The sequence below is a fragment of the Glycine max genome, chromosome 13, assembly GCF_000004515.6.
Source record: "Glycine max cultivar Williams 82 chromosome 13, Glycine_max_v4.0, whole genome shotgun sequence".
Taxonomy (NCBI): Eukaryota; Viridiplantae; Streptophyta; class Magnoliopsida; order Fabales; family Fabaceae; genus Glycine; species Glycine max.
This window is the reverse complement of record NC_038249.2, coordinates 30,130,047-30,145,566: the sequence shown is the minus strand read 5'-3', so window position 1 is coordinate 30,145,566 and position 15,520 is coordinate 30,130,047. Positions and strand designations below refer to the sequence as shown.

Below are 15,520 nucleotides of genomic sequence, written 5' to 3'. Positions count from 1 at the left end.
ATTTTTTTTAAAATTTTAAATATCTTAATTTTATTTTTGTTTTTAAATAGCTATTTTTTATAAATAATAATAGTTTATTTTGAATTATGTTTTTAAATATTTAATTTTTTTAATTGTAGATATATTAATTTTCTTTTTGTTTTTGAATATCTATTTTTTCTTTTTTAAAATAAAAATAGTTTATTTTGAATTATGCTTTTAAATATTTAATTTTTAAATTGTAAATATATTAATTTTTTTAAAATAGCTATTGTTTTTTTAAATAAAAAATATTTTATTTTGAATTATGTTTTTAAATAGTTAATCTTTTTTAATTGTAAATATATTAATTTTATTTTTTAAATAGCTATTGTTTATTTTTTAAATAAAAATAGTTTATTTTGAATTATGTTTATAAATAGTTATTTTTCAATTTTAAATATATTTATTTTATTTTATTTTTAAATATCTATTTTATGTATTATAAATAAAAATAGATTACTTTGAGCTATGTTTTTAAATATTTATTGTATTTTTTAATTATAATATATTATTTAGAATGTTGTTTTGAAATAGTTAATATATTTTAATAAAAAATAGATTATTTTCATTTTTTTGAAAATTTTATTTTTTTATTTTTAATTATAAATATATTTATAATTATGATATATTATTTTTTATGTAATTAATTAATTATAGTGTTATCTTAAGTTTTTTTATAAAGAAGTTAATTAATTATATAAAATTAAATAAAAATAAAATTTGAAATATATATATATATATATATAATAATTATTTTTTTATTTATAAATGATTATATAGTAATTGATTGAAGTATTATTATAATTTTAACATAAATTTGTATGTACGCTTCAATTACTACCTCCATCCTTATAATAAGATTTTTTTTATCTTTTTTATAATATTATTTTTAAGTCCTCTTTCACATTAATTATTTTTTTATCAGAATACTCTTAATTATTTTATAATAAATATCAATTAAAAATATAAATACATTCTCTCTTATAAAGATCAAAGAAAAAGATTAACACACATTCATTAATTAACTAGAAAGTAATTAAGTGAAAAAAGAGTGATAATGAGTCTCAATAATTTTAAGAATAATTTAGAAAAATAATATAAGTTACTAATAAATTTAATATTACTAGTTAAATTAATAAATTTTTTTAAGAATATGAATGAATTGAAAGAGTAGTAAATTATAGGTTTAATTACTATTTTAGTTCTCTAATTTATTTTTAAAGTTCAATTTTATTTTTTTAAAAATAAAAAAAATTATATAAATGATACTAATGCAATAAATTGAATTCCATATTACTCAACACGTGAGGCTGAAATCACCTTTAATTATATTAAACCTATCATCTCTTTAGAACTTAAAACTCTTCAAGTTAATTAACAATATGTCGAAAACATGATGTCGGTAACATAATAATTTATCGAAAAGATTATTAGTAAAATTGAAGAGTGAAATATTTTAACCAAGCAGAATCAATCACTTGAAACTATATTAAACAATTATTTAGTCGAATAATAAATAACTGAGCGGTGGCGTCTAGCAAGCAGAAAGCAAAAATAAGTTTAGAAAACAATTAATTAGTAAATTGCAGGCAATAGAGAAGCATCTACAACTTTCACCATTATTCTTTTAAATCAACCTCACTACCTTATATCCACGTGTTCAATGTGAGCAATCTTTGGCCAGTCTTCGCCTTGGGGTTCCCGGCAACGTTGTTTGAGCAACGGACAATTATTAATTCTCAAATATGAAATGGATTTGGGCAGACCCTCCTCTGGTAAGCATTGGAGCCTGGGGCACTTATAAAGATGCAATATCTTGAGAGAGGAGAGGTGGCAGAGACCTTTGTAGTCCAGTCTTTTTAGATCTGGACACTCCCTGATCCATAGAGTAACAAGAGAGTGTGGCAGTACACCTTCGTCAGGAAGACACTCAACATCCACTCCTTCAATATATAACCTTTCTAGAGAGTGATTGCCTCCCAAGGCACTTTTCAATAACGACATAAGTTTGGAACAACCATCGAGATGCATACATTTTAAATTTGATGGCAAACCTCCTTCGGGAAACATTTCAACTTTTGGACAATCCTCTATCCACAGCTCATCAAGAGATGGAAGGAGGACATGCATTCCTTCAGGCAATGATTCTAATTGGGGGCACTCGTTGATATACAGAAACTTGAGATGATTATGAGCCTGCCCCTGTGAAATCCTCTGTAGATTAGGACACTTCCTGATATGAAGCTCCCTGAGTATTGGGAAGATATCTAGCGGAATGGTCGTTAGAGAGTCGCAGCCACCATTGATGACCAACCTTACAAGGAAATCATAGCAACTGTGCATGGGAATATTGTTATTTGAACAAGAGTAACTGCGTCCAATCTGTTCGAGTAAGGCTGCCTCCACGTTGTGACCTGTAATGGTAAGCTCTTTCAAAGTTGTCGGATGAGCAATTTGCAGCTTTCCACAGTCTCCTAGGGATAATTGATGAATATCAGGGGCACTGAGAGCAGAAGGTACAAGTTGTTCGCACCCATAAATCTTTAGATCATTTAAATGACATAGTTGCTCTGGCAAGTGCCCTTTCAGCTTGGGACAACGCACTATAGAAAGATGTTGAAGACGTGGAAAAGCACCTGTCACACCTTTACATTCCCATTCTTCCCATTCCTTCATATCGGAGAACTCCAAAGATTCCAAGGATGTAAATGAACAAGAGCTACTCCCGAAAAAATCAGCATTAATACTCACGATCCCATCAAGCCCTCCAATTGAAAGCTCCTTCAGAGAAGGCAAAAGTCCAAGGGGAGGCAAACGTTGGCAAGATCGACAGTTCTTCAAGCTTAAGGACACCACATTACATGATGAATTGTTGAATAACCACCTTGGAAATTGTTTACCCCCATAGTTCCAGATCTTCAACTTCTTCAAGTGTTCGGAAGGCTGTAGATTCTCGATTACAGTTTCATCCCTTTCTTTTGTTGAATCATCAGGGTTCCAGTCTGAATCCCATTCTAACTTCAGCTTGACAAGGTGTGTTTTATTTTTCAAATCCACTGCTAATGCATCCGAGGGACTCTCGACATTCTGCAGGTTCTGAATTGATAGACTTCCATGAAGATTGAGTTCTCCTAGCTGCTGGATACTGAACTCCCTACTTTTGCCAACCTTAAACGGACTCATTGATACCTGAAGATACTTCAGTTTTCCCAAATGTGCTGGTACCTTTCTCACTCCAGTGTTTATTAATTCAAGGCGATGCAAATCAGTGAGTTTATGTAAATTTGAGGGCAGCTCCTTCAATTTATTACAACCATTTAGCTTCAGTATTTGCAAGTTGTAGAGTGAACATGTTGATTCAGGTAGTTTTTTTATGCCAGTATTTGAGAGGTCTAAGGAATGGAGATATTTAAGATTACCCACAGAGTCAGGCACCTCTCTTAGGTTAGAACAATCAGATAAAGATAAGACACGTAAGAACTTAAACTTGGAGAATAATTCATGTATCGACATATTGCAATCCCAATAAGGGAAGTAACCAAAATTCATTTTCTCACTTGTTGGCATATATGAACGTAACTTTTTTGCGTCACATGGAGTTCCAAACCCATCAAAGTATCGAACGTGTTCGATTGCAACTGAAAAATGACGGGTTGCTTTTGGTGTACCTTTTGTTTGATCACCATCCAATCTGAAACAAATGTCCCCACAAATAAATCTTGCCAAATCGTTGAGAAGGTCATGCATGACAAATTGTGTTCTCTTTGTGTTGCTTGATTGTTGAAAGAAACACCTTGATAATAGATCATTGAAGTATTGTTCACCAACTTCTTCTGGACTCTTATCCTGTTGAGAACATTGTAGAAATTTTTCAGCCATCCACAATTGTATTAAGCACTCCTTATCAAACAAATAATCTTTGGGGAATAAGGCACAATAAGCAAAACATCTCTTGAGATGAGAAGGAAGATGGTGATAGCTTAGTGCTAAAGCAGGTACAATATCACTACGCTCTGTTGAAAATTCCCATATCTCGCTCTGCAATATGCTTTTCCATTCCGTAACAGATGACTTGTCGTGTAATAGACTTCCCATTGTTTTCAAGGCCAGAGGAAGTCCTTTACATTTTTCAACTATCTTCGTACCAATCTCCTTGCAATCTGGATTTGGTTGAATATTATCATCTTGGAATGCATGTTTAGCAAACAACTTCCAGCAATGATCTTCTTGTAATTGCTCCAGGAGGTGTTCTCTTGACCTCATGGTAGAAGCAACTTCCTTACTACGTGTGGTGGCAATAATTCTACTCCCCTGAGCCCCAAAAACAAGATGTTTTAGCACAGCTTCCCATTTAAGTCGGTTTTCGTTCCAAACGTCATCCAAAACAAGAAGAAATCTCTTCCCCGTCAATTTTTCTTTCAATCTTCCGTGAACCATCTCTAGGTCTCTACTATCATCAGTCGATTTAGTGATGGCCTCAAGAATTGTTCTTGTTACCCTGAAAGCATCAAAATCATCTGAAACACAGACCCAAGCTTTGACATCAAATCTAGCCTCCTGGATCCTAGGGTCATTGAATACATGTTGAGCAAGTGTGGTCTTACCCATCCCACCCATGCCCACAATAGAAAGTATCCATGGCTGGTTAGGATTGCCATTGTCAGATGTCAGCCAATCAAAAATCATTTTTTTGTCTTCATCTCTGCCATAAATATCACTTTCAACCACCGAAGATGTTGATTGTGATATCTGTGGTACTGCACTACCCAATTCTGATCCAACGCCAACACCACTAGCATTTTTCAAGCCTAGATCATCCTTTTGGCTTGAGAGAAATTCTAAGCTATCAAGGATTTTTTCCATCCTGGATTTAATTTCCCTGTTAAAGAAACTAGCAGGAGAAGATTTGAAGAAATTTGGTACCTTGCAAGTACAGCTCGTACAGGTCTGAGATTCAGATTCAGCTTCCAGTTCCCATTTGGATGATTCATGTTGTATTTCATCCAAGAGATCCTCTGCATCAAAAACCATATCTTTGACCTCAAGAAGCCAGTTTCTCACGCGTGGATCTGCGAACTGCTTTCGTTCTGCATCATCAGCCAGAGCATCGATGGACTGCAGCTTAATTTTCAACTTTCTCAGAAGCGTCTCATCAAGTTTTTTTCCGTGAAAGAAGTCCAGAACTTGAGGAGAAGCAAGCTTCTCAAATGCAACTTGAAGGAAAGAAGAAAGAAGAGCACCAGCAATTAATTCTACTGCCATGGTTGAAAATGGATGAATGAAAGTGCAGCTTATGCCAATGTCTCAATGCATATGAATGAAAATGAGTAACTATGGATCATGGCTTTACTTTGAGGTAGTGGGTTGAACATCGTTTTCTTTGATGGGTCAATGAACCAATAATTGTTAAGTCTTTCCGACAACACAAACTGTAACAGCTGTATTCCATGAATAAATGAGCGGCTATAAATTTCCTGAGTGTAAAAAAATAATATATTTCCAAATTATTTGTCCTAACTACGGTGGAAAAGCTTTTTAAGTGGTTCATGATAAACCAATTTTATCAACGGTTAGATTCATCTGATTTATATGGTTGCAATTTACATTACTCACACTAGATGTATTTCTCCTCCCTCCCAGCAACCTTCCGACCATCGTTTGCCGCCGTCAGAGGCAATTATTCACGGCAGCATTGTTTTTTTCTTTCCCCAAGAATCCCTTGTTGTTGATCGCCATCTCTTCAATAAAATACCTGTATCCCTAAAACACCAAATTGAGGTTATTCCATAGATCGAAAAGTGAAATGCAACATAAACATCAAAAAGTTATACATATGACCGAAAGAGCATTCAACTTACTAATCATGCATCAACACAGCAACAACCAAATGGAAATATAAAAATATCTCAAAAGTTGGAGAATTCATTAATAGCTTGAGTATTATTTGTGCACATTTTACATAAGCTTTGTTAAAACTACTTTGTGAAAACTACAATATTGGACGATCTTTCCGACAACACAAACTTTAACTTAACAGTTGTGTTCCATGAATGAATGAGGCAATAGTTTTCCTGAGGGTAAAAAAGAATCTCTTTTCAAATTATTATTTGTCCCACACACTGTCCATGGACCCTCTCTCACCAACTTTTTGTGTACAATATTATCTCAAAGAACAATCTTTGTGTATGAAAGACATCATCCTGAGTCATTCCACAGCTGCGTAACGAATTTGTTGAAAGCATTCCATGAACAATCTTCCATAGCAAGCATCTGATTCTTTCTAGACCTCTCCACTTCCAAACACACACAAATAACCTTCGCGCGCTTATGGAAGAGTACGTATTTATGCTTCCAATAAAAATAAAAATAAAAATCTACATTTTAATCTTTAACCAGCATTTCGAATTCCCTGTGAATGTGAATGAATATTCCGTCATGTTTGAAGAGCATGGTATTCACTACTCAGAGGGTCAACACTCTAACCAATAAGGAAAAAATAAAAAAAAATAGAAAGGAGAAAGAAGCATGCATAAATCTGCAAATTCAAAAAATTCTATAGACTATTGCATGTCCTGCGGTATATATAGCCTTTGAAGAATACCAACAACGTTGTTTCAAAGAGCTTTTCTGGTTATTAAAATGAAGTATCTACAAAATATAATAAATATGAGAAATACTCAAATGTTGCAGGTATTAAGTTCTTTAACTAATTACATATTGTGTAGCTTTAGTTTTTCCCTGATCAACAAGATTAGCAAGAATAGCTCGTTGATGAATAAGAATTCTAAGAGGTTCAGATAGGGTTTAACCACGGGTTGATTCAAGAGGATATCAAAGATTAAAAAAATATAAAAACCTCAGGTTTTAATTCAATAATTCAATAATGATCTTTTTCTTTTGAATACATATGTTTTTCCTTATAGAAGAAAGACTAAATCTAATTTTCATTTCTTGTTTTTTAATAAGTGATTTTAATTTCTTTTTTAATTAAAATATTTCATCTCTCATTTATAAAAAATTATGATTTTAATCTCTTATTATTTAATTGAAACATTATGGTCTCATGATTAAAAATTTACAATTTCAATTCTAATGTATAATTTAAACATTAATCAATGTATTCCATAAATGTTAATTGATACATGTTTGTTGATTATTCATATCACAAATATTTTTTAAGAAAATTATTTAAGTACTAACAAACTTAATTTATTCAAAAAAAAAAATTTAATACATATATAATCGAGTTTGAAATTGATCAGGAGATTAAAATTATAGATTTTTTAAAAGTATGGACAAAAAAATATAATGTATTTCTAATATTACTAATTAAATTATTCCTAAATTAATGCTATAAATATGATAAAGAAATATATGATATCTCTTTATTAAAAAGGAAGAAAATTAATATATATATATATATATATATATATATAAATGAATTGTTAATGAAACCGAAAAGTAAACAAATAAATAAAAACTACATGAATTAAAATGCAAAAATTCAATTAAAATTTCATCAAATGTCATTTGAACTCATGGTAACAAATTCTACTGAGTATGAACAGCATCAAGCAATGATAATAGCAAGTCTACAAAACATGTGAAACAATGAACTTGATGCCAACAAACCCCTCTTGATTGAGTGTCAGCTTCGACTAGTTTATATATCCCCCACTTGAATCTATACACACCCTCAATGATTAGAACATAACATTCACAAATTTCGCCTAACAAACGGAGTTACATTAAGCACAAGATTTTGATCAACCACAATGCACGGCAGCCTGCACCAATGTGGCAACTCAACTGGGGGAATCATGTTTTATGTATTCAAAAGATTGCCAGAACACTATAATAATCCTTATATATATGACTACTGATTGACTGACACTAGGCTAAGACCACAAAATGTCAGGTCCTACCAAATTAAGAGGAGAAACGAAGCAGTTAATCCTCCACCAAAAAATAACAAAAATGCCGTATCTCAACCTTGACTAATTTCCTTCTCTTTTGCCTTGCATATATCTTCCGCACTCTTGATAAATTTCTTTGTCAAATCATCAACCTGTAAGAAGAAAATATCAGAAATCAGACACCCTAAGCTATGGATTACAGTTATCTTATCAGCTGCAATTAGCATGTGTTAGATACTTCTTTCTCCAATCTTTTTATGTCATCTTTGGGGAGACTTGAATACAACTTCTTTATCGCATCCATTGCCTGTAAAATTAACAACTTCCATCAGAGTCTGCAGAAAATTATGGTATAATCCGAAAAAATAATGACTACAGGACCACCCTTTTTAATTTGAAAATATAAAGATAGCCCAGAACTATCAGACCAGGATCTCCTGTATTTCATTTTTTAAGGTTTCGAAATATTTAATTTGCTCTAATGATTAAGAAAAATGCATTTTAGAACAGGACATAAGCAGCTACTTCTTCAAGGGCGAATGGAGTGGTGAACGGAAAAACACCAATTCCATATTTGAAAACTCAATACTCATAAGAATGCTTAAGCATAAAAGATAGTGCAAATCAATGCCAGAGCAAAAATAATTCAAGTTAAAGAAGCCGATAATATTCAGATTTCAGAGTGACGGAGAATTCCATTATTTCAACAACTACACCATTCTTATTCCCTTAAATTGCTAAAAGGCAAACCTTCCAAAAAAATGTCAAGGAAAACCAAAACCAAAACCACACCAAACCTTTTGCCTAGCTCTTCTAATACTTTGACGAGCATCTTCACATGATTTAGCAACCAACTTAGTCATAGCCTGAAATAAATGTCAAACAAAAAGGATATATCAGCATGATATATGAAATGAGATGTTTAAAGGGTAAACAATAATTAACTGGAGTGTAATGAGTTTACCTGCATATGCTCTTTGGTCAATCTGGTCATTTCAAAGTGAAGAAGTAAATTAGTTAATTAATATTGAGCTTGAAATTCAAGTTCTTTAATAGCTATTATATCCAACCAAATTCACTCGGACAGGCATGAGTAATTGAATGTCAATAGAATACGTGCTTACGGTGGAATAACAGCAATCAATCTTTCACCATCTGATTTAGGATTTAACCCCAATGGAGATGAAACAATAGCATTCTCTAATTGTTTAAGTGTCTGCAGAAGTTAGGCATATCATATGCAAAAGTAATACTAGTTTAGTACTAAGCAATCTACAAATAAGTAATAACAAACTCGAAGTCCTAAGGTAAAGTACCTCTGGATCATACGGATTAACAGACAAGGTTTTTGGATCCAAGACTGAAACAACAGCAAGCCGATTCAAAGGCATCTTCAAACCACTAGTTTCAACAATGATATGGTCAAGCATTCCTGTAGAGGCATGCCCATCATTATTGCATTCGATCATTAACTATCAAGAGACACAGATGATCTATAAACACGCATTAATATACCTGGGGATGCCCTTCCTGTTCGTAGCTTGCTTAGTTCTGTTGATAATGCAGCCATTGCAGCCTCCATCTGCGAGACAGCATTTGCCTTGATAGTAGGACCAGCATTTGGTGGAACTTCAATTGTACTGGCACCCCCTTCATCCTCTAAAATGTATAAACCAATGACCATTAAAATCAACATTTATAATGCATGATAATAGTTAGACATTAAAAGTTCTGCACACTACAATAGTTCAACAAAGAAAATTGTTCAGGCAAGCTATCAAATATCAACATGTTTCAATCAGAAAAAACCCATATCAATTTCAAAATCTAACAGCTTGATCCTTGGAGTTCGCTGATTGCAATTTCCAACCAGTAAAGAGAATTGCATGCCTCGTAGGTTTGTACTTACAATCATAAAACTTTACAAACCCTCATTACTTAAACATTTCATTTTCACAGACTGCAAACTCAATTCAATAAGCAAATTCCACCAACAACCCTAGAAAAATCACATGCATCTGATTCATACAAAAATGCTGTGAAATTCAAGAAACTATCCCAACTTTCTCTTATTCTTCATCTTCAGAACTGCCATTCAGTGTTTCAGAAATGTCTCAACTAAATCCACCCTAGAATTTTTGTTTGGTGCTTGAAATTTAGGCTAAATTCCCATAAAAAAAACACGTAATAGCACCAAGAAAATCCATTCACAACAGAAAATCAAAATCAGAACACTTAAAATGAATAAAAAAATTAAAGAGAATAGAGCATGTTTATTACTCAAAATACTAAAATGTTGACATTTATTAATTTATTAATTATTATAAGAGTTGCACAGCTGGAACTACAATTTCAATCCGAAAACAATGCCAAAATGACCCTACCAAACTACCTCTACATGTCCATATTCAATTCCCCTCCATAAACTAAACCAACAAAGCTCAAACCTAAACAAACGGTAACAAGAAAAACCATCACTTGTGCCGAGATAAGAAACAAAGACGTACTTGACTTTCGCCCTTTGGCAAAGGCTCTGCGACTTTCCGCAACAAAATTAGGCGTTGCCGGAAGAGTCAACACTCTGTTGCTATCGCACATCTGAATGGGAGACCACACGTCGCAACCACGAACAACACCTGAGTTTCGGAGCCACAGCATGTTCCGGTACGAGAATGCTCGTCTAACGTACCCAGACATCATCGAATTCACGCACGCACGCTACTTTGATTCTTATTTCGGTGTCTGAAAATAATAATTAATAACAAAGGAATCAATGTTTTTACAAATTATATACACATTGTGACACTAAATTGTAGAAAGATGATATTTGCGTAAAGAGAGAGTAGAAAGCACTAACGTTGAGGATCTGATTCCCAAGATCAAAAATGGTTAGTCTCCTATGTAGCTTCTGCGCTTCAGAAATGGTTTTAGGGTTTAAGGGGTTTAGGGAGAGATGTTTAAATGGGCCGGCCCACTTCACTCGGCTGTAATTTGTATGGGCCTAAGCCCAAAATCTGAAATGGGAGGTCAGCCCACTGAACGTTGATCGTTAATCAAGATAAATTTTAAAAGGAGTAATCCCTTTCTTTAGTGTTTGAATTTGTGGAGGTTCTTATAATATTTTCTCAAATTTGAAAAATATTATACAATTTTATTAAATTAAAATTATTTTTTTTAGTCTCTCATTTATAACAATAGTAAGTTTAAATATCTTTTATTATCTTTTTCTACTTAATTTTATCTCTTTTTTAAGGTAAAAGTGTCTATTAAATATTAAATTAGTAAACATAAAAAATATTTAATATAAAAAAATTATTAAGTTATAAAAGAACTAAGCAAACAAAACTCAACTTTCATTTTTTTCTTTTAACGAGTAAAACCTGATTATCATTATTTTTTTGGACTTAAATATCTATTTATCCTCAAATTTAAAATTAATTTATATTTTATCCTTCAAATTTAAAAGTGATTATTTTTATCCCCTAATTTCAAAGTATCTCACTTTAGTTTTGGTCCTTAAAGTTATTTTATGATCTGTTTGGCACCCCTTATTACCAAAAGTGGGTTATTTTTAAATTTGGAGATGAAAATAATCTCTTTTAAAAAGAAAGGACTAAAAGAAAATTATGTCCAGATTTGAGATGCAATAAAATATATTTTTAATAATATAATAATTCAACTTTTGGCATAAAAAAAAACAACTTTAACCTTTAAGTTTTAGACAAAATTATTGAAGAATAACTGAATAACAGGCGCAATAACTCAACTCAAATGGCTTGAAACAAGTTTAGAAGGGATATCCATTATCCAATCCAACAAATACCATTAGGCTACCCAAGAGTCTAAACTTCAAAATTCAAAGGTACTCTGATAGTAGCAACTAGCAAGGGTTGGCTAGGCTTAATTGATTACTTTTCGATGAACAGTGCTTTGGTTTTTTGGTGATCGAGGCCTCTGTCTTTTTGCATTATTTCCTCGTCCCCCTCAAGTTGTAATTCACTTGTCTTATCGTGCTCAGTTTTTTTAAGCCCAGATCTTAGTCTATTGGGTAGTCAGATTAGGTTGGAAAAGCAAGTAATATGTTTTGCATCGATTTGATCCGATTGAATTTGATAAAATTGGTGACCCGAACTAAGTTGATCCAATTTAACCTGACTTAATTTTTTTAATTATTTTTTTATAATTCCTATAACATATTAAATTATTAATAATTAATTATTGAATAATATATAATATGTTTCTATAAATTTTTTTATCGTGATAATAATATATATAATAACTAATTATTATTCTATTGATTATGATATGATTTAATATTTATGTAATTTATATTATTTTGCCGGATTTACTTTTGTTCATATGATAAATTTTTTATTTAGTATTGAAAAATAAGAGTTTTTTTAGTTATTTAATGATAATACTCATAAAATAATTTATAATAATAAATAATTATATAATATTTATAGTTTGATCAGGAAAATAATTTAATTTTGAAGTATAAAAATATAGATTGATCACATTTTCTTAAATATATTACATATAGTTTATATATATCAAGTTAAGTGGGTTAATAAAAACCTATTAATTGGACTTCTGATCTAAAGCTTTGATTGAATCGATGATCTACCCGATTTTTATAATACTATTTGAATTATTTTTTGTGAATCTCATAATGTCACATAAGATTAAAAAAAAAAGTCATTTTTTTTCTAGTGGTATAACCTAATTTGAGTTATTAGATTTTATTTCACGGAGAAAAAATATGAATTTTTTCCCTGAAACTTAACCGTAACCATGCAAAATTCTTGAGCAAGAATACTAATAGATCTGGTGGGCAAGTTCTTGAGCTAAAAAAACTCAACTCAAAAACTCCATTAAAAATTATCTAAGGCCTCTAGGTTAAGAACTTCATCACAAAAGAGGAGCCACCACAATCCTTGCTTTATCCTGCTTACATGAAGCGGCATGGAGGAAATATATTAGTGTACATCTTAATTGAACCAGATGAGTATGTTTAGTTTAAGAAAGAAACTGAAAGGAAAAGAGAAAAACAAAAAGACTAAAAAAAATAAGACGATTCTTTAAATTGTTAAACATAAAAAAGTAAAAGAAAAGAAAATGTTTTTTTTGTTTGCTTGTATAGAAAGTGGGAAAAAAATATAAAAACTTTAAAAATAAAAGAAGTATGAAAAAATAAGAATCATTTGGTCTTTTTTTTTTAAAGTACTAATTATTTCTCCTTTTGTTTTACTTAGAAGTTGATCATGAGTTTCACTAAAATGGCTAAGATGTACAAGTGAAACAACTTGTTGGGCACGATGCTAAAGTTCATTGTAGCTGTTCATTTTAATCAAAGGGTTTAGATTTTTGTTCTTTTCCTCTTTTCTTTTTTCTCCTTGTTTTTCTCATTTGCCCCTAATTCTCTCTTCTCTCTCATCACAAGAGCTAAGTTACCGTTCCCTACGGAACATGTAAGCCACCTTCATCCTTTTTTCCCCTTCATCTTAAAATTCCAAGAGTTAAAACAACAATGTGTAGAGAACAGAGAAGGCAAAGCACAAAAAAATTCAAAACAAACAAAACTTTATAATGTTCAAAGTTTCTCAAATCTCTAATCAATACAAAATCAAAAACAAAAATGTACAACACAAGTCTTCAATAAACAAATTTGAATTTTAATAAAATGAAAATGGAAACTTAAACCAAAGTGAAACCCGCAGCACCCACTAAAGTGGCAAAACCAAAGGCCAACAAAGTTATATGTTTAACCTGTAAAAATCATTGTAGGTTCACATACAACCAAATCTTGCCAAAGGCAAAAATAAAAATAAAAAAAATCTGTATAGATGAAATTCAAATTTTGTGAATTTGACAAGGACGAAAAATATATTTTATTTTTGTATATATTATACTCATTTTACATGATCAACCTGACATTGATTCAAATAAAATTAGGTTCAGATTTCTTAAATATCTCTTAATTTCCAACATATATAAAAAATATAATCGGAAGAAAAAAAATCACAAATGGAAACTAACCATCATTAAATACTTCACATCTATAAAATAATAATAGTAAAAAATACTCACTTGAATCACTTTACACCAACAATATATTGAACGGATTATAATCCTAGCTAGCATTATTAGAAGAGAAATATTAGAACTAAAATTAGAAATTTAAACTATAATTTTAATTTCATGTGTAAAATAAGCTCTCAAGTGATTTTGTATTACATGTCCAGAGATATACTTGATTAAAAAAATTAAATAAAAAATAAGATAAAATATGTCTTGTATGTGAACTTAGGGGATTAGTTTTATAACTTCGGCCATGTGATATATTGCCTTCAGCGGAAAAAAAAATGTGCGTGTAATTTTTCTGTTAAAAAGATTCTTACTCTTGTTTTGTCTTCTTATATTTATTTTATTTTATAAAAAAATATTTTCTATAACATAATATTGTTGTAGAATATCCACTAATTTTATCTATGACTATTTTTTATCAAAAAAGTAACTACTTAATAAAGTTTTTTATTTTAATTATATTTTTTTATCCACAAATTCAAATTCAACATCTTATTTAAGAGGGTTGAATTCAATGTTACTTGTATCAACCAGATGTTGATTTTTATTAAAGAAGTTAATTAAATTCTAATTTTATAACTTCAAATAAATTATGTCTATATTTCAAATTTAATTCATTTAGACAAATGAGTAAAATTTAAATACTACCTTTTTATCATATAAATAATTTAACTGAAATTAACTTTCAAATGCTTAATTTAAATTGATTTGATTATATTTTTAATTACAAGCGGTTAAATTTAGTCAAATGAGGGAAGTGAGTTGCCTCTAGAAAACCTAGACAATGAAATCATTTTGTTTTTTAATTTTCCAAAATATTCGTTTCATTGGGCTAAAATTCAAGATATATCATTGACCCAAAAAAAAGTTTACCCATAGAAAAATGAAGAACAAACTCATAGCTAGTTAGCCACTAATGAATGATAAAAGCAACTAGATTTGTATAAAGTCAAAACTATTATCAAGTACTAGTAAAAAAAATACTAAAAAAGACTATATTTTATCCTTTCAAGTACAATTTACATTCGTAAAATACTTTTTCAATTGTTTAAAGTAGCATTTTGAAAACAGGATGGGAGATTGGGAGACTAGATCGAAAACTTACGATTGCTAAATATTCGGTTCAAAAAAATTACAAAGTCAACTTTAAGAAAAACTTGTTAAAAATCAGAAAATTAGTAAAAACGAAACAATTATAAACCGAAAAAAAAGGTTCATAATGGATCAATAATGGTCAATATAATGTTATTTCAATTTTTCTAAAAAAACAAAAATAAACCTCAGATATTTTTTATTTTATTAGTATCAATTTAACCACCAACATACCATTGATATATTTATATGAGTGAAATTGAGTTTGATTATTCTTATATAAATCTTGAATTCTAAGTGTTGGAAACAAAAAAGATAAAATGTAATTGAAAGAAAAAAATTATTATAAATGATTAATCAATTTTTGTATATCAGTATACTTCACATAATATCATTATTTAAAA

At 30.5% G+C, this 15,520-nt stretch overlaps 2 protein-coding genes across 2 annotated transcripts; both read right to left on the bottom strand.

Annotated features, from left to right (window-relative positions):
• Positions 1-1,521: 1,521 nt before the first annotated feature.
• Positions 1,522-6,028, bottom strand: LOC547607 (putative disease resistance protein At3g14460). The gene is made up of 2 exons (XM_014765683.3): positions 5,880-6,028; positions 1,522-5,781 (listed from the first exon to the last, which is right to left on the bottom strand). The coding sequence occupies exon 2, from the start codon at positions 5,281-5,283 to the stop codon at positions 1,663-1,665; it is 3,621 nt and encodes a 1,206-aa protein (XP_014621169.1). The 5' UTR covers positions 5,284-5,781; positions 5,880-6,028; the 3' UTR covers positions 1,522-1,662.
• Positions 6,029-7,831: 1,803 nt separating this feature from the next.
• On the bottom strand, positions 7,832-10,854 carry LOC100814905 (putative ribosome-recycling factor). Its single transcript, NM_001255170.2, has 9 exons — positions 10,795-10,854; positions 10,445-10,679; positions 9,453-9,596; positions 9,254-9,369; positions 9,062-9,153; positions 8,902-8,923; positions 8,735-8,803; positions 8,176-8,244; positions 7,832-8,089 (listed from the first exon to the last, which is right to left on the bottom strand). The coding sequence occupies exons 2-9, from the start codon at positions 10,635-10,637 to the stop codon at positions 8,009-8,011; spliced, it is 786 nt and encodes a 261-aa protein (NP_001242099.2). The 5' UTR covers positions 10,638-10,679; positions 10,795-10,854; the 3' UTR covers positions 7,832-8,008.
• Between the last annotated feature and the right edge of the window lie 4,666 nt (positions 10,855-15,520).

Excerpts from the sequence above, each read along its gene's own strand:
- LOC100814905 (NM_001255170.2), bottom strand. The coding sequence starts at position 10,637 with ATGATGTCTGGGTACGTTAGACGAGCATTCTCGTACCGGAACATGCTG. Across the intron at positions 9,370-9,452 it reads AACAGGAAGGGCATCCCCAG|GAATGCTTGACCATATCATT; the intron begins GTATATTAATGC and ends ATGCCTCTACAG. Across the intron at positions 8,245-8,734 it reads TTAGAAGAGCTAGGCAAAAG|GCAATGGATGCGATAAAGAA; the intron begins GTTTGGTGTGGT and ends TTAATTTTACAG.
- LOC547607 (XM_014765683.3), bottom strand. The coding sequence starts at position 5,283 with ATGGCAGTAGAATTAATTGCTGGTGCTCTTCTTTCTTCTTTCCTTCAA.